General features: G+C 40.1%; 3 protein-coding genes across 4 annotated transcripts; 2 read left to right on the top strand and 1 right to left on the bottom strand.

Moving 5' to 3' along the window:
* Positions 1-3,142: 3,142 nt before the first annotated feature.
* Positions 3,143-15,547, top strand: LOC115665812 (serine/threonine-protein kinase TIO). 2 transcript variants are annotated; one of them, XM_056303071.1, is made up of 23 exons: positions 3,143-3,327; positions 3,438-3,573; positions 3,734-3,835; positions 3,948-4,022; positions 5,134-5,226; positions 5,346-5,420; positions 5,511-5,603; positions 6,075-6,138; positions 6,230-6,314; positions 6,673-6,745; positions 6,824-6,892; positions 7,004-7,084; positions 7,332-7,422; positions 8,101-8,236; positions 9,243-9,414; positions 10,036-10,134; positions 10,219-10,764; positions 10,984-12,123; positions 12,451-12,684; positions 13,978-14,121; positions 14,256-14,336; positions 14,413-14,601; positions 14,968-15,547. In XM_056303071.1, the coding sequence occupies exons 3-23, from the start codon at positions 3,746-3,748 to the stop codon at positions 15,211-15,213; spliced, it is 3,876 nt and encodes a 1,291-aa protein (XP_056159046.1). In that variant the 5' UTR covers positions 3,143-3,327; positions 3,438-3,573; positions 3,734-3,745; the 3' UTR covers positions 15,214-15,547. The 2 variants fall into 2 exon arrangements, with proteins under 2 accessions (XP_056159046.1, XP_056159044.1); XM_056303069.1 differs by lacking the exon at positions 3,438-3,573 and having other exon boundaries at positions 3,144-3,327.
* Positions 15,548-17,233: 1,686 nt separating this feature from the next.
* Positions 17,234-19,890, top strand: LOC115687535 (cell division cycle 20.2, cofactor of APC complex-like). The gene is made up of 5 exons (XM_030613145.2): positions 17,234-17,776; positions 17,991-18,260; positions 18,353-18,622; positions 18,721-19,302; positions 19,414-19,890. The coding sequence occupies exons 1-5, from the start codon at positions 17,675-17,677 to the stop codon at positions 19,552-19,554; spliced, it is 1,365 nt and encodes a 454-aa protein (XP_030469005.1). The 5' UTR covers positions 17,234-17,674; the 3' UTR covers positions 19,555-19,890.
* Positions 19,891-20,055: 165 nt separating this feature from the next.
* Positions 20,056-24,897, bottom strand: LOC115687539 (protein VASCULATURE COMPLEXITY AND CONNECTIVITY-like). The gene is made up of 3 exons (XM_030613148.2): positions 24,700-24,897; positions 22,152-22,354; positions 20,056-20,714 (listed from the first exon to the last, which is right to left on the bottom strand). The coding sequence occupies exons 1-3, from the start codon at positions 24,793-24,795 to the stop codon at positions 20,375-20,377; spliced, it is 639 nt and encodes a 212-aa protein (XP_030469008.1). The 5' UTR covers positions 24,796-24,897; the 3' UTR covers positions 20,056-20,374.
* Positions 24,898-25,369: the final 472 nt, after the last annotated feature.

Here is a 25,369-nt window from a genome sequence, read left to right as displayed (position 1 = left end):
AGGGGTTTTAAAAAAATGAATTTTTGTTATGGGAAATAGAAATTTGTGTTATTATCAAACGGGTTTCTGTTATAGGAAATAGAAATTTTATACTGTTATCAAACGGGTTTCTGTTCTAGAAATATAAATTTTTTGTCGTTATCAAACGGGTTTCTTTTATCAGAAACTCGTCTTGGAATCTATTTCTGTTTCAGGAATTGTTTCCGGAACAGAATGGTTATCCTTTGCGCCCGTATTTCGCCCATTGTTTGCTTGATTGCTTCTTGTACCAAAAAAAAAACACTTAATAATATTATATATATTTAGAAAATAGAGAGATGTTTAGTTGTTTCTTTGGGGGAAAAAGAAGATTTGCAGAGGTATCTATTTTCCACCTTCCCGAGGGGAAAATCATTATTGTGTTTGGTTTAGCATTTGTAGAAAGTTTTTAGGAAAATGTAAATGATTTTAAGTGAAAGGGATTTGTTAAAATGTAAATAGTATTCGGTAAAGTGTAATTTAAAAATGGGTTAATACCACGAAAAACCCTAAACTGGTACACTTTTGACACATTTACCCCAAACTATTTTTTTGACCATAAAAAATCCCAAACTGGTACACATGTGATAATTTTACCCCGAACTATTTTTTTGACCATAAAAAACTCCAAACTGGTACATCTGTGACAATTTTACCCCGAACTTACCACAAAAAATTCCAAACTGGTACATATGTGACAATTTTACCCTGAATTAAAATTTTAATATTATTTTTTATTTTTTTCGAATTTTTATTTATTTATTTATTTCCTTTTATTTATTTTTTCTTTATCTTCAACCTCTGGACGGTCGCCAATCCGGCGACCGGCCAGAGGCGGAAGCCGGCGCGGGCCTCCCTCGCCGGCGTCGGGCGAGGGCCGTCCTCGCCAGATCCGGCGAGGGCGACCCTCGCCGGTATCGGGCGAGGGCCGCCCTCGCCGGTATCGGGCGAGGGCCGCCCTCGCCTGCGTCGGGCGAGGGCCGCCCTCGCCGGCGTCGGGCGAGGCCTTCCCTCGCCTGCGTCGGGCGAGGACGGCCCTCGCCTGAGTCGGGCGAGGGCGGCCCTTGCCGACGTCGAGCGAGGGCGGCCCTCGCCAGCGGCTGCCGAGGGCGGCCCTCGCTGGCTTCCGCCTCTGGCCGGTCCTCGGACCGGCGACCGGCCAGAGGTTGAAGTGAAGAAAAAAAAAAGAAAAGAAAAGAAAAGAAAAGAAAAAATTCAAAAAAATAAAAAAATAATATTAAAAATATAGTTGGGGTAAAATTATCACATGTGTACCAATTTGGGGTTTTTTGTGGTATGTTCGGGGTAAAATTGTCACAGGTGTACCGGTTTGGGGTTTTTTATGGTCAAAAAAATAGTTTGGGGTAAATGCCGTTTGAAGGAAAAAAAACTACATTTCGTAAAGGTTTTTTTGTTGGTGGTCTTTCTTAAAAAGAATTCCCAAAACTTTTCGGCGAAACTCAGCTGTTGCTATCTAGTGATAGATGGTTCGGTCCGATCCAATGGAACTGATCATTTAGGATTTAGTTCACATTTTACTAATTTTTATTAATAAATTTATATCAATGAAGTTTACTTAGGGTTTAGTTCACATTTTACTAATTTTTGCCAATGAAGTTCGCTTAGGGTTTGGTTCACATTTTACTAATTTTTTTAAAGAAATAAAAAATATATATAGGTACTCGGTCCGGTCCGATCAATTCGGTTCCCCCTTAGAATCGGGAACCGAACCACCAGGACACTAATTCCACTTTTAAGAATCGGGAAATGGATGGCCGGTTCGGTTTAGTATGAGTGGTTCCCAATTTTGGCAGTTTGTTTTGCATGCTTCTAGGCTGCACATGGCAATCATTCTGTGCCCGGGAACAGATTCTGGTCAGAAATGATTCTTTTTTATTCTGTGCCCGGGAACTGATTCTGAGCATTTGAAGGCGTTTGGTAACGGCTCAAAATTTCTATTCCTGAAATAGTAAAAGAACAGAAATGCGTTTGGTAACGGCATAAAATTTCTTCTTATTAATAATATTTTAATAACATTTTAAATATTTTAATATTTCTTTCTTTTCTTTTTTTATTCTCCTCCTTTTTGGTCATGGCCGGTAAAATATTTTTTAATTAATAATACTTTTATTAAAAATATTTTTTATATTTTTTTTGGCCATGGCCGGTAAAATTTTTTTTTATAAATAATTTGTTTATTAATAATTTTTTTATAAATATTTTACTAAAAAATATTTTTATTGAAAATATATATATTTTTTTTCGCCATGGCCTGGTCGCTGGCCATGGCCGGTAAAATATTTTTTTATTAATAATATTTTAATAAAAAAATATTTTTATTGAAATTATATTTTTTTTGCCATGGCCTGGTCGCTGGCCATGGCCGGTAAAATATTTTTTTTATAAATAATTTTTTATTAATAATATTTTAATAAAAAATATTTTTAGTGAAAATATTTTTTTTATTTTTTTCGCCATGGCCTGGTCGCTGGCCATGGCTGGTAAATTTTTTTTATTAGTAATATTTTTTATTAATAATATTTTTTTATTAAAATATTTTAATCTCGCTAGATACGGCGAGGGTGGCCCTCGCGTCAGACATTAGAAGCTATATTAAAAACCAAGAAAAAGAAGAAGAAAAAAAAACTGATTCTCATTTTTGTTCTCAGAATCAAGAAGCTACTTTTTTTTTATTCTTGATTCTGCTCCAAAACTAATTATGGGCACAAATTTGCGAGAATTTGTGCCCAGAATCAAAAAATTAAACAAACGGATTTCTATTCCCAAACTGATTCTGGGAACAAAAGAACAGAATCAAACACTATTTGGCAAGTTGCCATGCGCAACCCTAGTCTCTGGCTAGTCTCGCATGACCCAGGCGACAATATGAAGTACTCGCTTGTTTTTTCGACACCTTCATTCCAGTAACGGCGAGCTCGAAACTTGATTGGCTTTTTTTTATTTTAAATTTGAAGTTCTTAATTAATCAAAGTAAGATCTTAAAAGACTTAAATCATCAATCTTAAATCTACTTTTATAACTCTATGAAGACTACTCCACTCACTTTTCTTGATCATTTTCTTACTCGGAGGGTCAATTTCACCCACCAATCTAGCAAATTCAAACGGGCGGGAAATTTTGCAGGCGACGAGCCCCACTCATCGACTTTCAAAAACACTCATCTCCCTCTTCTCTCTCTCTCTCTCTCTAGCCCAACAAGCAACCGCAGCTTTCTCTCGCGTCAATTCAAAAGGAAACTTCGCAAGAGATCGACAACGATCTTCGTCATCATTTCGAGCTCTCGTTCAGGTAATTCTCTCGGCACACTCCACCTCGATTCACCACTTTTTTACCAGGTTTTGGATCCCTTGTCGGGAAGTCATCTCCCGATCTCGCGCAGTATCCTCCCCCCAAATTAGCCAAGATCCCAGTTTGAATTCGTCCCGCTCCTTCGCTCTCGCGCCATTGCGGGGGTTTTCACATTGGTAAATTCTGCATCGCGACGTTTGACCTGAATACTGCTAGCGCAATTCAGTCCTCAGTTTTTTGAAAAGGGTCCTCCTCCCAATCTGGCGTTTCTATTTTGACCCTTGCTTAGTTCCGCTCGAAGCAGTTGCAGCTGCTGCTAGTAAGCTCGGTGCGGCCATGTGTCTGCTTTTTGGCCTCTCCGATGAATAGGGTGCTAACGTGCTACCGCATCCGATGACGTGCGCAGGTGCTGCGCCAGATGGGTATCGAAGACTACCACGTTATCGAGCTCGTGGGAGAAGGTTCTTTTGGGAAGGTTTACAAGGGAAGGAAGAAATACACTAGCCAGGTACTGGTCAGATGTTCGCCTCGTCGTGCATTTTCCCTCTTTTTCTTCCTTTTCTCCCAATTAATTTACCCAACCGGAGCCCTCCTTGACATCTCGTGGTAAATGATTGCAGACTGTTGCGATGAAATTCATCATGAAGCACGGGAAAAGCGAAAAGGATATCCACAATTTGAGGCAAGAAATTGAGGTAATGCATTTGCTAGGTTTATAATGAACCTGCATTTCACCGTAGATCGTGCTGCAAAGTGTTAGTTTAGCCAGATGGAGTTCGTGTTTAGAGTTGATAGACATTACATAGGTACTAATGTAATTGCTCTCGCTGCTGATGTTGTACCAAAAAGGATCAACAGGAAGTTTGGATCTGCAGTCTCATCCCAGTCCAGATACACGTAATATCACTGGAGTATTTTATTTTTTAATACACTCAAGTGCTGAGCACAGATTTCATCTTTTCTAGCACGTCCTAGACCTTAGAAAGCAAGTGGGCCATGAATAGTATAGTATTCACCAACTTCCATCCTTCTACGACATCGTTAACACTCTTCATATCACAAAGAAAATGTTCTCTGCTTTGCGAGCATACTGGATTTGCCTTTAGCCTAGCATTCGTCCACCTTAACTGGTTTTAGTATCTTTCCAGCAACAGGCTCGAGCTTGCTACTACTAGTTCACTATACACCTGCCATTCTTAAAGAGATACTAGAAAGTGTGTAAACTGTTCCCACTGTTCACACCGAAAATAATATGCATTTTGCAAGTCTGTCCTCCTTGTCCATAGGGGGTATTATGGACTTTTTAACAGCGGTCACATAATTCAGAAGTTAATTATAAGATACAACAGACGAGTCCAATTTGGAGAACTATTCTTCTCTCACGTTCATGCTAAACTGGGGGCCTCAATTTTAGTCCCCCTGCCCTGGATTCTTACCCATTCTCAAGATATGGCATTTACAATTTCATTCCAATGAAATTAACCCCTCAACCTCTTGAAACCTGACTAATGTTGTGGAGTTTAGATAGGAATGATGGAGCTTTTTGTTGGTTCGTTCTAGAATCACAGCTCAAAAGAAGCAACGCTTTTTTATGAGAGGACAGAAATGCAGCTCTGGCCCTTTAATTTCAGGTGTCACCAATTCAGAGATCTAGTTAATCACATAGAACGCAATACGAACAAATGCAATACCTTGGTACTTAATAACAAACACTCCCTTTAGACAAAGTTCAATTACTCTCCCTCTTTCTCCCCTTTTTCTTCTATCTGTCTATTTATCTGTAGATATATGTGCACGTCCTTGTAGATTCTGAGGAAATTGAAGCATGCAAATATCATTGAAATGCTCGATGCTTTTGAGAGTCCACAAGAGTTTTGCGTTGTTACTGAATTTGCTCAGGTAAACATACACTCTTCCTCCTTCCTCTCCCTTGTGTTCACATAATTCATATCCACGGCAGTATCGACAAGTGATTGTATAACAACGTCAAAGACATGATTGTGGGAATTACTTTACAGGGTGAATTATTTGAGATTCTTGAGGATGATAAATGTCTTCCAGAGGAGCAAGTTCAAGCAATTGCAAAGCAGTTGGTACTTATCAAGGGGCTCCGCTTATGTGGCTCTATACTATCATACTTTTCCCCTTATTGTGATGTAAACTTTTCTATACCTTTGATTCAGGTTAGAGCCTTGCACTATTTGCATTCCAACCGTATCATCCATCGTGACATGAAGCCGCAAAATATATTGATCGGTGCTGGTTCTGTTGTTAAGGTTGATAAATCTCTTATTACTGAAGCTTTTATCAGGAGTATTCCTTACTATGCCTTTTACTATGCTAGCCGGAGCAAAGTGATTCTCAGCCTCATTGTCTAAAAAGATGCAAGGAAACAAGGAACATAATCTGATTCTCAATATTGCAATTTCATTTTGAGTTGGCCAGTTACACATGACATGCACAAATGATGTACTGATGCTGGTATTAAAAGGGGCTTTGATGTGGCCTAGTCCTGTGGTTTCCTTGCATCTCATTTTTTAGGGTTCCCATCAGCTTTTAGTTTGTTTCCAGGCAAGTATCCAACTGGCAGTTATCTTATAACTGCCTAAAAATCTATTGATTTCGTAAAATCTTTAAACCTTTATCAGCTCAAAATGCGCTCGCATGGAGTTTCACACTATTCTCGATGAAGGCTTATCAATTTGCCGGTTCCATGCCTCTCATGTGATTTTTTTTCCTTGCCACAGCTCTGCGATTTTGGTTTTGCCCGAGCAATGTCTATGAATACTGTTGTCTTAAGATCAATAAAAGGTTGGTTTGTCCTCTAGTACAATATTGCACGACTAGCTTGCCTATATCACTGGTGCAGCGGGGCAAATTAAATGAGCAAGTTGCATTTCAGGTACTCCATTGTACATGGCTCCTGAACTAGTGAGGGAGCAGCCCTATAATCACACTGCAGATTTGTGGTCCCTTGGAGTTATACTGTACGTGTTCCTTGCGCTCAACTTTAGCTTTCCGTCTTCGACAAATTTCTTTTCCATTAACATCCTTATAATAAATAGTTTTGTCTATTTTGTGGTACTTTAGCCATGTGGGATTGGCTTAGTGTTAGTAAACTTGTGTGGTTTTGTCACATGACGTGTGTTTGATTTTTTCAAATCATCAAGAGTAAAAAATGTCCCGTTTGGCATCCATTGGGGCTCGGTCATGTCTTACTTATTTGATGACTTAGTGTATACTTCTTAGGCTCAGGTTTTATTTATCTAAGTTAGGCTTTCTTGACATAAAGAAAAATGAAATATAGTTAATTTTAACTAAACGATCTCAATTTTCCTATAACAGGTATGAGTTATTTGTTGGCCAACCTCCATTTTATACTAATTCAGTATATGCTCTCATTCGACACATTGTTAAGGTGACTCTTTTTCCTATCAAATCATGTTAGTATTTGTTAAAGACTTACGCTAATGCTTGAATCCATGTTACATGCCAGGATCCAGTAAAATATCCTGACAACATGGGTGCAAATTTCAAGAGCTTCTTGAAAGGTTTGCTCTGTAAGGTAGTCTACTGTTTGAAAATCGAAATGTCTCATCAATCATAGTGTCATATATAATATCCACTCCCCAGATTCTTGGAAACTCTAATCGTACTATTGGGCCTTGGAATGTAGGCACCTCAGAATCGGTTGACTTGGCCTGATCTCCTTGAGCATCCATTTGTCAAAGAAAGCTCTGTTGAAGAAGAAGCCACGGTAATTTGCTATCTCTTTTGAAGTTATAAGGCTGGGGTATTGTTATCTCACAAGAGAAATTTTTAGTGCCCTCTCTATTAGTAAAAATATCCTCAATTGTTACAATTCTATGAAAATCCATGTTTAATAGTTAGGTCCAAATCCTGTCAAGAAGTGTATTCCATCGTGGAACCATGAAACTAAATGAACATTGTCATTCTTATCATCTAAGATTGGCTGCTGAAATTTTTATAATCCATTATTCTAGGAGATGCATGCTTTTAATTCAGCAACCCGCATTTGCTCTACTACAGAGGAGTTCCCCGGCTTTGCAAGTCCCAACGATATTGAAAAGAAAGGTAAAGTACACTTTACCATAGTTGCTCTTGCGCTAGATAAGAGCAGCAACAAGATAATTTCACGTCTTCATGCAATTTGTCTGCTCAATTTTAAATTATAAGATAATAATAAGTGGAGTCTGAAATTTTATTCTCAATGTGCATATCTAGATTACATCACATTGTGGAAGTTACTAAGACGATAAATTGAGTGATTCTTAGTGAATGTAAGCGATATATAACATGATGGTGGAGTATTTTGAATGGCTACGCTATACTTACCCTAGAGAAGAGTTACCTCAAATTGTACCCTTTATGTACATAAAAACTCACTTGTAGTAGCCGAATGAGGTTTCAATGTATTTTGATATAATCGCTTAAAGGCCTGAGCAACAGGCGCAGAGTCAGAATTTGCTTGATAAATACTCGTTGCTCTCATCAAGCATATGCTCTTCAACTTTGCATGGTGTGTTCACTGTCAGCTACATGTCATTTGTTTGAGGGTTCAAATAAATATCTAATCACATTATTTATATATGTTTTTTTTTCCACTTAGGCTCAGAATTTCGAGAAGCTAACTTTGCAATTTTTATTAGTTGATCAGTGTCCTTTAAGTTTTGGCAACTAATTAATATTTCCACTTGCTGTTTGTTAGCAACTCCTTCAGCCATCTGATTGCAATAGTATTTTGATGTTCAGGTTGTCAAGCACTAGACAAGCTAGAGAACAACTCCCGTACAGTCAAAGGTGCAAAAGTAATTGGTCAAGATAGTGAAGCCCTAGCCGCTATTTTGCTACCTCTAAAGAGATGGTCCAAAGAATTAAGTTCTCAGAGGTTCTTCATCTGTAACCTTCGTGATAGCCGACTTTATTCAAGCATCCAGTAGAACTTGCTGATGCATGATAGATTTGCTTATTTTCTTGAAAATGTGCATTAATAATGGGGATTTTTGCCGTAATTGTAGTCACGATTATATAAATGTTAACGAGCAAGAAAGTCAATCCATAAGGATTTCTTATGTTTCGATATTACTCCTCTTGTTCCACATGAACTTAGCGAGAGCATAAATTTCCTACCCATAAAGGTATGGCACAGGCATGTTGCCACAAAGAAGTGATTGCAATTTGCATTACATTCAGGCATGTAATTAGCGACAGACACCGACAGTACATGGATAGGTGTTGCCGGAATAGAGTTCCCGGTGAACTCATTGAAAATGTCCAATCTGGAAAACTGAAATTCGGTTCTTTCATGAAGGAACCTACAAGCTTTTTCTGTATGCGTACGAAATTTCCAACATAGGAAGTAGGAAGACGGTCCTATCGCACAAGATGGTGATTTTTTCTTTTTTTAGATGGTGGAGTTCCATGTTGATACTTATTATTTGATGTCAATGATGCAACCTAGAGTCATCATCTCTATAATAGAGCCTTTGTATGATTAAATGCCGAAATATCTTGCTAATCTGGTCCTTGACATTTCATGCCGCTTATGTAGTCTTTTTCTTATGGAAAAATGTGAACTTACTACCTGAACAATGAAAGAAACGGATTGAATTGCTCTTCTTCAGCTTGAGCGAGCTCACATTTGCAATGCACTTGAGTTCTGATGCTTACATAAATAAAAAGCTTAGTTCATGGCTGCATATGTTTGTTAGCTTCTGTCTTGTAAAACTGTTAGTGTGATTACTTCTCTGGTATCCTGCTGCTCCGTCATGCAAGATTTTGCAGGTTAAGTCACTGCATAGCTCAAGGGGGGGTTTTTCATTTGATACTGCAATTTGTTTCAGCATGTGATATTTTTCATACAGTATGCTGATTTAGTTGCCCAACTTTTGCAGTGATCGAGACATCCTAAGGTCCAACCAGGCACTGAGGATTGTCTCTAACTTAGTTGCAGCTGGAGCCATTCATTCCAAGGGGCTAAATGATGAACTACTGACTGAAGTTCTTGAGTTCACAGCAACTGTAGTCAGCTTGACATCAGTTGATCTTAACGATTTAGTAACAAAGGTTGATCATTGCTCAAATTTATTTGGATTTTGCGCCACATTTTCATGTTAGTTCAACACACACTTTGTCTCATGTTGAAAACGGTTACCAAAAATGAAATGATGACAAAAGTTGTCACTCCATTTTGACTAAACCTCAAGCATTCCCCCAACAAACAAAACCCCACCCCCCCCCCCCCCGAAACAAAAAAAGAAATGAAAAGAAAATCCTCCGAAACAAATAAGAAACAACATAGACACAGAGAGAGTTTAGCTCTCACATGCCATTCAAGTATCAGAGCTTGGCTTGATGGATTTTTTCTAAGCTCTTGTAATTAGCGCTATCTTCCTTTAGATAATTCATGCAGTAAAACAGATGTGCGATTTATATACTTCCATTTTTTGTCTTCAATTGCTCTTCCCGTGTTCCTGTTTTATTATTCTAATGGTTTGGTCAAATTCTTCAACAATTCATTTTGGTCATTTTGTTTTGGTCCCGAGTGAGCAGCAATGCTTTTGTTACATTTTTCTTTTGCTAAATTCATCAATTGCACATCAGTATCCACTTTTATGTCTGTTGTTGGTCTTTTTCTGAGAAGTTTAATTAAATGTAGAGTCTTCACTTCTATGTCTTACCTTTCAGGGTTTGGCAATTATCAAAGTATTGATTGACCAATCTGGAAATGCAGTTACAAATTCATACTTCAAGCACTGGGTCATTTTAGTTAATATCTTCTCACAGGTACTTTTATTTATTTATTGGCATTTCTGAATTGTAACCAGTGTGCAAACTGCAAGCTGCCATGTTCTGGTGTTGAATATGCAGGTGGTTAGATGCAATGAAGATGCATCTGGAAGAATTTTGAATGAGTCCATTGGTTGCGTTACAGTCGTGTTATCTAAAGTGGCTCATTCTCTTAAAGCATCTTCAGATATCAACAATGATGCAGAATATGTGCCCTCTGTGGTGTTTAAAACTGTGAAAGATATTGTGGATCATGCCAAAGCTTCTGGACTAGTGGAAAAGCTCTGTCTCTGCTTGGAAATTGCCGGTTCAAGTCTATCCTCAGGCTCCCCAAATTTATTGCGAGCTGTTTCTGAAGGATGCAGAGCCCTGTGGTCATTGACTGATGCCCTCGAAACCCTCTTTACAAAGGAACATGCTTATTTGTATCCTTTGGATGCTGCACGGAGTCCTTCTTTGCTCCGGCTTGACATCAAAGAGAGTGAACAAGGTTTGTTGGTTGGGAAGGAATCTACAAGAATCATCGATGCAGTGACAAGGGCATTCCTCAAGTCAAAGTCTGTACAGATTTCGATTTATCATTCACTTGATCAGCGTCTTGAGACTGCAGCTTTGGCTGTTATTCAGGTGCTTGTCTCCTGACCTAAACTATATTTTCTTAAATAGTGGTATAGATGCCCTTCTTTGTCATTTTTGTCATTTGTTGTTTTTTTTTGCAATGATTAATTGAGGAAAGTTGCTTATAAGAGATTTTTAGGCCTTTATTAGTCGTTTCAAACTTTTAGATCATATTCTCTCTCAAAGATTATTTAGGTAAGAGGTCATTCTGTGTTAAATGTGTTTCAGCTGTTATCAAGGTGTTGCCTGCAGAACAGAATCATTCCAAATCTTCTATGTGGCTTGCCCAGCACCTTACCAGTCACCACTGTTGTTAGTGGTGGTGAAGACGGTACTATTATTTCGGAGATATTCTCCCTCTTAGGCCTTTGTGCTTCATGTTCAAACAAAAATGACCAGACAGGGGAAACAAAGAATTTGAAGAGCAAATTACATAATCCTACTGCTATGGTTCAGCATGCATGCCTTGTCTTGGCCATTGTAGCACAATGTTTGAAGATGTCTGGAAGAAATTCTGCAGTGTCTATTCTGACATCATCTTCCAAAAAGCAAGCTTCTCGACTCACAGTGCTTGCGAGTTATTTTTCTTCTGATGAAGGGGTGAGAAGTGAATGCCAACTACATTCTGCGTCAGCCATGTTGGCTTTTGCTTCCATCCTATCTCTTGAAACTGCAAATTCCGACTCCTCCATGATTGCGGCACCTTTGATCCCCCAGACATCTGTACTCTGTGACTACCTCAACACATCCCGGGTGAATAAACATGAAGGGATTGATGAAGCGCTATCATATTGGCATGGCATCAAAGATGGATTTGTTGGTCTGCTGGAAATGACATTAAAGAGGGGAGAGCAGTTATCTGCTCGCCATTTGTGTTCAGATGGTATTCATATGCTTCTACTCAATTTGTTAGGTAACAAATTTTCAAATGCACCTGATGGAAAAGTTGATAATGCAAATGATGGAGTTGGATTGTCCCCGATCGGAGTTTTATGGACAGTCTCCTCAATATTTCACTGTCTTTGGGGTGGAGCTCCAATATTTCGTCAGATTTTGCTTAGATCCGAGTTTGTCAATGTCATCTTAAATTTAGTATCTGACGCGCATGTTCAGCTTGTGAGGTGCTGGAGTGGGCCTGGGGGAGGGAAGGATGGCGTGAGAGATTTAATTAATGCAGTAATTGATCTATTAGCATTTCCTTTTGTCGTAGTTCAATATACTCCCACATTGGCATCAGCCACCGCTTCCATAAACAGTGGATCCCTCCTCAATATGGGGTTACCTGGGGGGAGAAAATACACAGAAGACAGAGACATGGGGAAGGCGATAGAAGAGGACATGGGAAAGTATATTAAGATCCTTCTAGAGGTCTCTCTCTCTCTCTCTCTCTCTCTCTCTCTCTCTCTCTCTCTCTCTCTCTCTCTCACAAACACGCGCACACAAAGGAAATATTTTATCCTCTACATTGTGTAGAACACAACGAATTTTTTCTTATGAAATTAGATTCTCTTTATGAGGAGAATCATAGACGCCGGAGTATTTTCTTTCTGAAGTACAGAGTGGCATTTTCTGCAATATTGCTTATTACATCTGGATAGCTATATAATTATCAGAAATTATAGTTCTTTGTGGTGTTTGTAGTATACTAAAAGTATGAGAAAGACCTGTGACAATACACATTCTTCTGGGTCACAGGTTGGTGTGCCCGGTATCATCCTGCGTTGCTTGGAGCATCTTGGCCTGAAAGATTCTGGAAAACCAGTTGCCTTTATTGCTAAAATGATAGGTCATAGACCACTTGCTATCCAGTTTGTGGGCAAGGGCTTGCTACATCCAAACAGGATGAGAATATTACTCAGTGCGTCAAGTCCAAAAGAGGTTATACTGGATGTTTTGATGATATTATCTGATTTAGCGAGGATGGATAAGGTCAGCCTCTGATTCCTTATCGTTTAATTGCTGCAAGTTCACTTGGAATTTGAACATGGATTTCATCATTGTGGTTATCTTGTCGTTACATGCAAAATTTAATGCTAGGGGTTGACTCTGCTGCCACAAGGAAATCTTGATGCTCGCTTTTGCACCTATATCATAACTTGTCCACGTGCTAGAATTAGTTGCTCTGCACAAGCACACAGAATTGCCTTTGTACATTAGCATGTCATTAGATGATACATCTATGTATGCTTAGGGATCAATTCGCTGCAGAAATGCCTGATGCCTGCTTGGTTCTTCCCCCAGGTGCCAGTTCCAGCATAAAAAGTCCACGTATCTCTAAGTTGGCTGTTTTAATTTATTCTGCTTTCTGTCTCTCTCAGTGATAAACATTGTTTTAGTCCTGATCTAAAGATGTGTGATCGTGCCTCTTTTATTTTCTGGCTTAGCAATTTTTGCATTAGTCCTTTGGGCTGGGAATTTCTCCAGATACATGTTAATTGTCAGAGTGTAAGGAAAAATATATTACCTGGGGCAACCTATGCTAGTGGATTAGGTTGGTGCCACATTTGATTATTTAGGAGGGTGAAGACAGTATAGAAGTTCAATGATTGAATTAAACCCGACCCGGTAGTTGCAAGAGTACAACAAACTTAAACTCTATATATGATCCTTATCTGGACTTTAGTGTCAAGAGTTGTCATTGTCATCCTGAAAAATGTCAATCAATCGCAATTCTGTCTCAAGTCATGCTCATTCTTCCTTGTGTCTTCCAAGACACTTCCATCTACACCATATGCTCAAATATTATTGCTCTTGTAGTAGATTTAACTGCAGTTTTGCATACTCTAGTTTTCTTCCCACGCAAATACTCTTTGATAATATCTAGCCATAAAGAAAGTGCAATTCTGTATTTATGATGGAGCAAGGGTTCTGTTTGGTTGGAAGAAATAGCCTTAGATTGGAATGCCCTTCTGTGTCTGATTCGTTTTGCTTGGCATCACCATAGGAACCGAAGCATGGGCAGTCACCCAATAGATAGTGATAAATATTTCATTTCTAAGCATAATCCTATTATTCGCTTAGTTACAATTTATTTTGAGGACACGTTTGACTTCTCAATACTATTTTCACTCTATTCAAAATTTTAATTTGTCTAACATAACATAAGAAAGAAGAACGATCAATTCATTACTACATGGTTCTTTTCTCACAAATATAGAGCACTAGTTTATGTGCTACAATCATATTGATCTGGGTCACCTTTCCACAACCGAGACTTTGCAGGCTTTCTATGAGTACATCAATGGAGCTGCTATCCTGGAAACTATGAAGGAATTTCTTATCCATGAAGATTCAAATATTCGTGCAAAGGCTTGTTGTGCTCTCGGTAACATGTGTCGCCACAGTGCCTACTTTTATAATGTGCTAGTAAGTAGTGTCTTTTGGGTGGTTTATGATGAACTAACAAATAAGATCTTGTTTTCTCTGACTTCTGTACAAGTTTCTCTCTGTGAGCTCTTAAAGCATTGTCAACTGAATCACTGCTCGGTATCTTTGAGCAGGCAAAACACCATATAGTTGATCTCCTCATTGACCGCTGCTCCGATCCAGACAGAAAAGCAAGAAAATTTGCTTGCTTTGCTGTAAGAAAATTTGCTTGCTTTGTCAAACACTTAATCTGCTCGCCCCACTGATTGTTTTTAAATGTTCTCCTTCTAGATTGGAAATGCAGCATATCACAATGATACGTTGTATGAAGAGCTCAGGAGGTCCATACCTCAGCTTGCAGCTGTGTTGCTTTCAACAGATGAGGACAAGACCAAAGCAAATGCTGCTGGGGCCTTAAGCAACCTCGTTCGTAACTCAAACAAACTATGTGAAGACATAGTGGATAAGGGAGCCATGCAGGTATGCGCCTCCTTTGCTTCTATTGGCATGAATATTGATGAAACAATGAAGCAGAAGATTTCTTCCAGTACTACAGTTGTCTACTAGTCATTGTGGAAATATTTCGAAAAAACCTACTTCTCTACTATTCGGTTTTGTTCTATCCGCTATGGCTTGACATGGATAGAAATAACAAAAGCATTATCTGGATCCGGTGCCATTAATAGAAAGCTGTTCTCTGCTGCCCAGCAACATCTGTTCGCTTATTTTGATATAATGCAATGAAGTGAAGAATTAGCATAGAACCATTGTGTAGTCCTTTACTGTTGCTGTACGACAATGTTTCCTGAGCAAATAGAACTCTTAATACTGTTTTCCGTACTGTAGGCTTTGCTGAAGTTGGTGGCCGACTGCTCAGCTGTGGCCCTGAATCCAAGTAGAAAAGATGCGGTCAACGAGTCGCCTTTAAAAATAGCTCTCTTCTCACTAGCGAAGATGTGTGCGCACCTGCCGTGCAGACAACATCTCGTTTCTTCGGAGCTTTTCCCAGTAATTGGAAGGCTACGCCAATCGCCAGAATCCACGATTGCCACTTATGCATCCAATATCATGAGCAAAGTTGCCAACGCTTGAAACTTCAAGCTACAATGATAATAGCTGAGAGATGCTCTCCTCTGAACATAATGATTTTGTCCTTCTCTCTTTCTTTCTCTGAAGTCATTTTGGCAGTTTTGAGGGAGGGTGGGATTTAGGGTGGTTGCTAAGTCAGCAACACCAACCTGTTACTGACATGTACTACGTTTGTGACATTATTCCTTATGTATATAAGCTTCGTCGTTCGTATCCTATCTCCTCCACATCGTCTTTGCTTCGGTGTTCTTTTCTCTATCTCTTCAAGGACTGTAAGGAGGAAATGTATGTTGGATTGAAAAGTCAGTCAATTTGCAAGTGAATTAATTTTGGGACACCCCAAATCTCCGATGACTTTTCGATCGTTCAAATCAAATTTTCCCAGAGCTAGTCTCCTTGCACTTCTCATTATGTAAAGATTGAAACAATTACATTTGATTCGATCTCTGCTTAAATTGACTTATTATTAGTTAACTTCATAGTCCAACTTTATAATTCTTTCACAGAATGACAGCGCATGAGCTTATAAAATTGCATTTGATCGTTGAGAACTTAGAATTCTTTGTTGGAGTCATATAGCATCCTCCTCCTTAATAAGGTAGCGGAGAATAAGATTTTTTTTTTCCAGAAGAATTATTTATTTTGATAGCAAGCACTTCTTGAAAAAAGGACTATCAAAGATGGACAAAGCATTTAAAATGATTAAGGAGGCACCGAAATGAAACTTCTCATATAAATTCGAAACAATTTTTTTTTTCTTCAAAGAGTTTATAAATTGATCATGATAACATGCTCAATATTTTAACCGTAAAGAATCAACAGACATCATCGAATCGAGTTCTTGCAATCTTTACCGGTGCTTAAGCAAAAAAGAAAAAGGAAAAATTTCAAAAAGAAGCCTGAAGTTGAGTAATTTTCTCAAATAAGGGCTTGAAGTGGACAAATCGTCTCAAATAAGAGCGTGAAGTGGCCAAATTGTCTCAAAAAAGGACCGTTGGCCGGCCGGTGACTATTCCGTCGCTGGAGAAGGAGTATTTTAGTAAAAAACTTTATAAGTATATATTTTTATTTTTTTTTTACTTTCTTTTTCTTTTCTTTTTCCTTGTTTCTTCTTCCCTCCCAGCCTTCATTGCGCCTGGTCGGCGACCTTCGCCAAGGCCACCCTTGTCGGCGTTGGGCGAGGGCTGCCCTCGCCTGGGCTAGCGAGGGTCGCCCTCGCCAGATCTTGCGAGGGCGACTCTCACCCTGGCCTAGCCTCGCCAGCCCAGGTGATGGCGATTCTTGCCGGCGTCGGGTAAGGGTTGCCTCGCCTGGGCTGGCCTTGCCCTTGCTCGATGCCGGCGAGGGCGACCCTCGCCTGGTAGGTGAGGTGGCCTCTGCTTGAGGCCAGCGAAGGGTGATGGTCAGCGGAGGGAAGAGAGGAAAAAAAATAAAGAAAAGGAAAAGGAAATGAAAAAACAGAAAAAGGAAACAAAATTCAAAAAATTAAAATACGAAAATACCTTTTGACCGATAAGGTAAGGTCTTTATTTGAGACTTATATGGCCACTTCAGGCACTTATTTGAGAAAATAAGTCCACTTCGGACTCCTTTTGGGAATTTTCCCAAAGAAAAATTAAAAGAGCAAACTCCATTTAATGGAAGACTATTTTTTTCGTTTGGCCTGGTTCTGCTTCAATTGCTTGTTTGTAGAGAGTAAATACTTAACTTTCAGGGGGTAAATAAAATAAAGCTCAGCGAACCAGGGGGGACAAATACAAATATCATGAAAGAAGGGGGGAGGGCAATTTCGTCAATTGAACTACTCAACGGCTATTTGGAAATGTAGCCGTTGGAAGCGGCGTCCCGAAGGGCCTCGACACGCCTCCTGGATTTGGAGGAGAGGATCGGGAGGAAGGGAGCAAAAACCCTAGTTCGTCTTCTTCTTCTTCTTCCACCGATCAGATCCGTATATAGACCCCCCCCTTCATCTGCCCTCACAATAATTCACCAATACTCATCTCTCTCTCTCTCTCTCTCTCTCTCTCTCTCTCTCTCTCTCTCTCTCTCTCTGTGGGTGCGTGCCTGCGAAGATCAGCTCTCCGCGGGCGCTTGAATTGTGAAGCTGCAGGCTGCTGGGGGGGAGGAAACTCTGCTCGAGGAAAACTCTAGTTTCCATTCGTCTGCTTCTTCTACGGCTCTTGCGAAAGATTTCTACATCCGCGCGTTCCTTTTACTTAAAAGATCTGATTTTTTTTTGTCTCGAATCACCCCCACCTTGTTTGTGTTGCAGGGTCCTTTTTATTTTGTGTTGTGAGAGGTTTCTCGCTCCGTTCGCAAGAACTTTCCCTTCGCTCCCCCTCCCCCCCCCCCCCCAATTACGTAATTCGAATATAACCGGATTCTCGCTTTCGATTTTCTTACCCGTTATTTTCTGTATATTACCTTTCTTGTGCTTCCCTTTTTTTGTTGGTGTTTGTGTAGTATGGATGCGGGATCATCTGCGCACTCTTCATCGAACATGAAGACGCAATCTCGCTGCCCGCTTCAAGAACAGTTTCTGCAGAGGAGGAATTCTCGAGAAAACGTAAGGAAGAAGAAAATCTCACTCTTCTTCATGTGCACATATAATCAATCATATGGTTGAATGTTATTTCGAGGTTCTTGTGTGTCGGTGTATTGGATTGGGCGTTGGGGTAGTCAATTTTAAGAACGAGCCCTAATCTTTTCATTATTAGTCTTCTACATATATGATCGGGAATCGCTGACTAAAGTTTTGTCCGTTCATTGTTTGACACCAGCTGGACAGATTTATACCGAATCGGTCGGCCATGGATTTCGATTATGCGCACTACATGCTGACCGAAGGCAGGAAGGGGAAGGAGAATCCGGCGGTGAGTTCTCCGTCGAGAGAGGCCTACCGGAAGCAACTGGCGGAAACGCTCAACATGAACCGGACTCGAATCCTCGCTTTCAAGAACAAACCCCCAACCCCCGTGGAGTTGATTCCGCACGAATTCACTTCTGCTCAGCCTGCCAAGCCAACGAAACCCCGCCGATACATTCCTCAGGTAAGAATACTTTTCTTTCTTTCCATTATCTCTCTTATCTGTTTCTCATTGAGGGTGGCCCTCAAGCTTAACATTGTTGATCTCATTAACAGACCTCAGAGAGGACACTGGATGCTCCTGACCTTGTGGACGACTACTACCTGAACTTGTTGGACTGGGGAAGCAGCAATAAACTTTCAATTGCCCTGGGGAGTACAGTTTATATCTGGAATGCTTCAGATGGCTCTACCTCAGAACTCGTCACCATCGACGACGAAAGCGGCCCAGTTACCAGTGTCAGCTGGGCCCCAGATGGTCGCCACATTGCTGTCGGCTTGAACAATTCTGAAGTACAGCTATGGGATTCTGCTGATAATAGACTGGTCAGTGTTTTTCTCACTAAGAAATTTTTTTTTGTATAATCATCTCATGAAACCTGCCTGACAAGGTGTGGTCCCAATTTGGTTGAATTTCGTTGCAGCTAAGGACTTTGAGAGGTGGCCACAGATCTCGGGTAGGGTCTCTGGCATGGAACAATCACATCCTTACAACAGGAGGAATGGATGGACAGATCGTCAACAATGATGTGAGAGTGAGATCTCACATTGTTGAGACCTACAGGGGTCACACCCAGGAGGTTTGTGGGTTGAAATGGTCAGCATCAGGACAGCAATTGGCTAGTGGAGGGAATGATAACATCCTCCACATTTGGGACAGGTCCGTGGCATCTTCCAATTCACCCACCCAGTGGCTTCACCGGTTGGAAGAGCACACAGCTGCTGTTAAAGCCCTCGCCTGGTGTCCCTTCCAGGGGAATTTGCTGGCTTCCGGTGGAGGTGGTGGTGATCGGTCCATAAAGTTTTGGAACACCCACACGGGTGCGTGCTTGAACTCTGTGGATACCGGTTCCCAGGTCTGTTCTCTGCTATGGAACAAGAATGAGAGAGAGTTGCTTAGCTCTCATGGATTCACTCAGAATCAGCTCACCCTCTGGAAGTACCCTTCGATGGTAAAGATTGCAGAGCTGACTGGTCATACTTCCAGAGTGCTTTTCATGGCCCAGGTACTATGCAAATTCGACTTTCTGGCTCATAGAAATTGCATTTATGCATTCACTACTTTCTGATAAGATTTTAGATCCTCAAGTAGTAACATTGTCTCTTTCTCCTGTCAGAGTCCGGATGGTTGCACTGTAGCATCGGCAGCAGGGGATGAAACACTGAGGTTTTGGAATGTGTTTGGTGTTCCGGAAGTGGCTAAACCAGCTCCAAAAGCTAATCCGGAGCCTTTTGCTCACTTGAATCGCATTCGCTGAATGAAAAGTCACCACTGCTGGTCATGTCTAACGTTTGATCTTCAGTGTCCTAGCTACAGTTTGTGATTACTTACAAGCACTTAAAAGATGCCAGACAATGGGATTCACAAGACAAGAAGACCATCACATTGTCTAAGTACTGTGAATAGTTGAAGACAAAATATATGCGCCTATACAAACCATAGTAGAAGTTGCCGTGAGTGTGGGAGAGTGTACATTTGTACATTTTATAGTCAAACTAATGTCAAACGTAATTTTTTTTTCCAAAGGATGTAGTCACTGATGCGTGACCTGCCATGTATATTTTTTTGTGAACTCAAATTTTGACCATTGTCACTCTTCCTCTTAGAGCAAACAATCAGAGCTACTCGTCATGTTCAATCTTTTTGTGTTCCCTAACAATTGCATTATAAACTTCAGCTAGCCACCAAACACAGCACCAGCAAGATTTATATAGTTCCGCTCCAAGAAAATATTTACAGTAACCACCAGTGAATAACGTCACCCAACAGAGAAGATAAAGTTCTATTGAAGCAGATGGGGAATACAAATCTGCCTTCAGTGTAATTTTGAGATGATTGGCCTAAATTCTGAAGCAACTCCCCAAGTGTGTCCATCAGCAACCCCCAGCAAAATTTTATATAGTTTCGCTCCAAGAAAATATTTGCAGTACCTAGTGAATAACGTCACCCAACAGAGAACATAAAAGTTCTATGATGGAGGAATACAAATCCGCCTTCAGTGTAATTTTGAGATGATTGGCCTAAATTCTGAAGCAACCCCCAAGTGTCCATCAGGAATCAAAGTAAATAATTGCAGATCAAGTGAATTGCCGTCGCATGTACGTATCTTCGTGTACGAAAACGGGTCCCTGAGTGCTCTGTGGTGGAAACTCAGGTTGTCCCATAGCAATGCCTCCAACACCTTGGTTAGGAGCAGAAGTACCCCATGGCCGCCCATCATCCTTTGCCCGAGTTAGGGAGAGATAATATAAAATCCCAAGGGAAACACTAGCAAGTGATAGGATAGCACCTCCGGCAAAGACACCTGGTTTGACAACATAGCAGTAGTAGTTACCAAAATATATGCTATCTTCACCATGTTGATCATTGAGTGCAGCACCCGTAAGTAACAGAAGAAACGCTATGATAAATGTGAACCTGCATAACATTAGGACATAATACATCTATCAGCCTTTCAGTAAAAGTGATTTGTATGCCGTGAATGCAAACACACGATGACAAACAGCAGCGTGTCCAAACACTCCATTATCCAAATTTGCAAGATATGTCCAAACTTCAATTAAAGTAGACTGGTAGATGCATGGCGTCATTAGTCATTTACAGCGAGAAAAAGACCCGTGGGAGCGGAATCCAATTCCACTCCTCTGGGAGGAGTGTGGTCTGTTTGGCGTTTACTTCAAAATAAATCTGGACATGACAATGAAATCTACTAGACTTTATCTAATTTATGCATTAAGATTATTATCTCCGGTGATTTTCTACGGTGAACTCATGAAGGAAATCTACTCTACCCTCCTTTCCCTTGATAGAAGAAGGAATTGGAACAGAAAAATATCTACGTTTGATGCAAGACTTCAGAGGATAGAGATGTGTAAAACAAAAAATCTGCCTCTCCGTGAAGCATCCTTAATAACCTAACAATATTCTTCAGATCCCTCTATGCTCCAGTGATCACTTCCCATATACACCTTCAGACTATTCTTATAGCTAATAGCTGAGCCACACCAAGGATTATCTAGCCAGCTTCAAGCTCTGAGAAATTTTGTTGAGGAATTGGTTTCAATACCTTCTAAGCATGTTTAATGTCATTAAAACATAAATTAGCAAGGCAATTGCAGTCACACCACTACTTAGGGATATCCAGCAGTGCTACTGATTGCTAATAGACCGAAGAAAAAAGTAGAACATAGCAAGCCACAACAAAAAATCACATGAAGTTATTGCTATCCACAGCAGATAAGATGAAATAGACTCCAGAACACTTCAATACTCCAGAGAGTGAGAAGTCAACTGATGACATACTGTTTCGAATTCCACGGATCAATATTGTAAGTGAACTCATGCAAAGGGAATAAAGGAGTACTAGATGGATTTGGATTCCTGGATTTTCCAGTGAGTGCTACCGGCAAACAACGAAGAAGACCAATGCCTGGTCTAGTTAGCTGAGTCACAGAAAGGATTATCTAGTCAGCTTAAAGCTCTGAGAAAATCTTCTTGAGGAATTAGTTTCAATACCTTCTAAGCATGTTTAATGTCATTAAACTATTAATTAGCCAGGCAATTGCAATTATACCGCTACGTAGGGACATCCATCTAGTGCAACTGATTGTTAATAGACCGAAGGAAAAAGTAGAATGTAGCAAGCCGCACCAAAAAATCACATGAAGTCATTGTTTTTCGTAGCAGATAAGATTAAACAGACAGTAAAACACTTCGAAACTCCACAAGGTGAGAAGCCAATCTGTGACATCATGTTTTGAATTTCCCATGCCGCTCTTTGTAAGTAAACTCATGCAAAGGCAACAAAAGGAGTACTGAACGGATTTAAATCCCTGCGTTTCCAGTGAAAATTACCAGGAAACAACGAAGAAGACCAGTGCCATGGTCCAGTAAGAATTTGATGGATTCGGGTTCTTTCTGCAGCAAATGCAACCGGTTGCCACATTGATAATTACTTGAGCTATCATAAGAGCCACGGCAGCAGTTAACCCAAGAGGCAGAGCTGGACTCCAGGGATAGGCACATTGCGTAGGAGTAGTGACTTGCACCTCGGAACCCTGATTAATGGAATCAGTATTGATCATTTTCTCTGTTTTAGTAAGCAACTATCAATTATTTGAGAAATAAAAAAGAAAAGACAACGTTTTGCATGCATGTGTATGCACACAATAAAGTTTCATGCTTGGGCGTGCAATATACAGACCAAATTCCACATGCGTGGAAATTGCAATGCTGGGATTTCATTAATTTGCAAACTTTATACACACAAGACTCACCCTCCGGTGATAACTTATGAGGATTCTGATCTGTGTCAAGCGGGTAGAATGGACAAAGAATCACAGACAACGATGGTGTAGAAGATCCATAGATCAACCCAATTTGGTTGCAAAAACGGTTAAACTTTACTGTACAGGTGGCAGCTCGCATTCCGATAGTCAATATACTTTTATATCACGTGTGCTCATGCCGATCACAATTGATAGAAGCATGAATTTCTCAATTAGACTAGGGTAAATTGCAATGAGTGGTCAAAACTTGTCAAGGACACATGCCCATGGTTGGACCTAGATTCTAGTTTCCACCCTGCAGTTATACAGTTGTGCTATAAGCACCTAAAATCTGGTCGTCTGTCTTTGTTATCAATTGTGCAATAAGATAATCTCTTCAAACCCGAACTCCCCAAATAACACTCGGAACGTTCTTTGAAGATCCTTCGACTTGTGTTTTTCCATCAATTGCAAACTTCAGCAATCAAGACAAAAATCGGAATTTTGTTTAGGCTCAGCACCTGATCCCAAACAAGAAAAGCACAAATTTCATTCAATCCAAACCGTAAGGTATGTTCTTCCTCCATCGCCAAAGGTAAAGGCTACTTGTAGGTGATTCTTTGTTGTTATCTTTTGACACTATTCTGGGCTTCTCATCTTGGTTTAGCGAGTAGTAATTTTCGGCTTAGATGTGCTTAATGTTTGGCCCAGAAGCTGAAGAACTCCAGGAAGTTTATATTATGGCCATACTTAAAAATGCGTGGAATTCCAATTATCAGACATTCAATAACTAACACACAACAGTTTTGATTCTTGTGAAGATCAAGGTTGCAAGGTTCATTTAGATCTTAAAATATGCCAATTTCACGTCTCTCCAACTTCTAGAGCTCAGAAGATCAACTCAAAAAGAACCATAAATTTCTTACGATAGTCGTTGCCATAAGATACAGGTGGACAGTGTAAAGCTACAAGTTAGCAAGTAGATTTCTTTTATGGGATAAATCCGACGACATGGCATAAATAAAAACAGCCTAACATAGTCATGCTGTATTTAGCTGCTGTATCTTCTAGGCTGCATTTTCTCAGAGGTTGTAGGACTTCTCTCATATTTAGCAGCTGTAAGCATTCCCTTTGCCCCAATCAACCTCCTTTGATTACATTAAAGCATTTGATATTTCATGGATTACTGCCTTTTGCTCAGTGAATGAACAAATTCACAATGTATTGTCATTTCAGGAAAACTATGCTCCCAGAAAGGGATTTTCTTGACAGCAGAAATTTTGTTTTCACAATAAAAGAAGGCTCTGCCAAAATTAAAGCAGAACTACCAAGGTTTTCCAGCAAATATGCTCATTTTTTTATGTGATCCCAACAAAGCAAGAACTAATACAGGCAAATGAATTGTCAAAATGTCTCATCAAGACTCCGTCAATTGCAAAGCACCGCTGAAAAATTAATCCAGGCCAAATGGGACCCAAAACCTGAAATTACTGGGATCAAAAGAGTTGAGAGACTCCAGTAATCGATGGAAGAGGCTCAACAGGACAACAGTACTATAATCTGCATTTTCCTTTTTGAGAACTCCAGGAAGATCAAAACCAAAAAAATTGCAATCTAAAGTGAAATAGCACGTTCATAGCACTGATCGGTAACAAGATCTTCTGCATGCATTTCTTAAGTCGTTCCTAATCATTAAGAACAGAATTGACAAACAAACCCAGAAAGGGGTCCTATTAAATGACAAAAGGGTAAAGCCAAAGAAAAAAACCCGAGGAAACGAATAAATCGGGAAAAAAAGTGAAGTAATGACAAAGAAAAGGATCAGGTGAATCAAAAGAACACATGGGCAAACAAATAGAATTCCAAAGCTGTAATCTTCGAGCACTTAAAACGTCTGTGAGCATGAAAGATCAGCTAAACTGTCGTGGAAACAGTAATCGCTTAACAATCTCAAGACTCTCGAGCGCATCACACTTGTTCCTGCGATTTTCTAAGAAGGACCAGTAATACAATGCTTACCCATCATCGAGAAACGCATTGACATAATGATCAAGACGATGCCGAGGAAGAAGAGCAGTTAAAGCATCCAGAAACAGAGCCCTGTTGAAAAAGAAAAGAAGAAAGAGAGAAAGTACCTTAATCCGAGTGGCTTCTGCGCCAAAACCCGTAGCAGCCGAGAGGATCCCCAAGAGACCCACGACGCCACATATCACCACCACCTTCCTCTCCATCTCTCTCTCTCTCTCTCTCTCTCTCTCTCTCTCTCTCTCTAACGCTTCATACACGCAAGCTCAATCTCGCTCTCTCTCTCTCTCTGGTCTCTTTCGCTCAGTCTCTTTTTCTCGGGGAAATTGTAAAGTTGATGGAAGTGCCTACGGGAATCTCGTCACAGTGACGGTCTGTTTTTTTGAGCAATCCAGGTGTGTACAAAAATCCAGGACAAAACTGTGGTATCAGAAAAGAGGGTCGTAGTTACTTCCGTAAAATATCGCGTGCTTCTCCCACCGTCTTCCCGGTCGCATGTTGGGCGTTTTCGTCCTTTGTTTGACTTTGACAAGCGAACCACTCATAGCTTGAGTCCCGGCCAAGTAATTAATATCACAAAAAACCTTATATTAATATATTTATGATAAATATACCTCAAATTAAATTTTTGACCACAAAAAACTTCAAATTGATACACTTGTAATAAATTTGTCATCTGTTAGTTTCTGTTAATTTTTACTATCAAATTACCAAGTTGAATGACACGTGGCAATTGACGGGCATACCAATTTGAGATTTCACCTTCCGTTTATCGCAAGT

This window comes from Syzygium oleosum, unplaced genomic scaffold (assembly GCF_021117445.2).
Source record: "Syzygium oleosum isolate NSW1041296 unplaced genomic scaffold, Sole_v2.1 Sole_v2.25, whole genome shotgun sequence".
In the NCBI taxonomy this organism is placed as follows: domain Eukaryota; kingdom Viridiplantae; phylum Streptophyta; class Magnoliopsida; order Myrtales; family Myrtaceae; genus Syzygium; species Syzygium oleosum.
This window is presented reverse-complemented; position numbering and strand designations above follow the sequence as displayed.

Coding starts and splice junctions, on each gene's coding strand:
- LOC115665812 (XM_056303071.1), top strand. CDS start 3,746: ATGGGTATCGAAGACTACCACGTTATCGAGCTCGTGGGAGAAGGTTCT. Junction 12,685..13,977: donor ATTTAGCGAGGATGGATAAG/GTCAGCCTCTGA, acceptor GAGACTTTGCAG/GCTTTCTATGAGTACATCAA. Junction 14,122..14,255: donor CCTACTTTTATAATGTGCTA/GTAAGTAGTGTC, acceptor ATCTTTGAGCAG/GCAAAACACCATATAGTTGA.
- LOC115687535 (XM_030613145.2), top strand. CDS start 17,675: ATGGATGCGGGATCATCTGCGCACTCTTCATCGAACATGAAGACGCAA. Junction 17,777..17,990: donor GGAGGAATTCTCGAGAAAAC/GTAAGGAAGAAG, acceptor GTTTGACACCAG/CTGGACAGATTTATACCGAA. Junction 18,261..18,352: donor CCCGCCGATACATTCCTCAG/GTAAGAATACTT, acceptor TCTCATTAACAG/ACCTCAGAGAGGACACTGGA.
- LOC115687539 (XM_030613148.2), bottom strand. CDS start 24,795: ATGGAGAGGAAGGTGGTGGTGATATGTGGCGTCGTGGGTCTCTTGGGG. Junction 22,355..24,699: donor CAGAAGCCACTCGGATTAAG/GTACTTTCTCTC, acceptor TCCATTAATCAG/GGTTCCGAGGTGCAAGTCAC. Junction 20,715..22,151: donor GTCTTCTTCGTTGTTTCCTG/GTAATTTTCACT, acceptor AATGTTATGCAG/GTTCACATTTATCATAGCGT.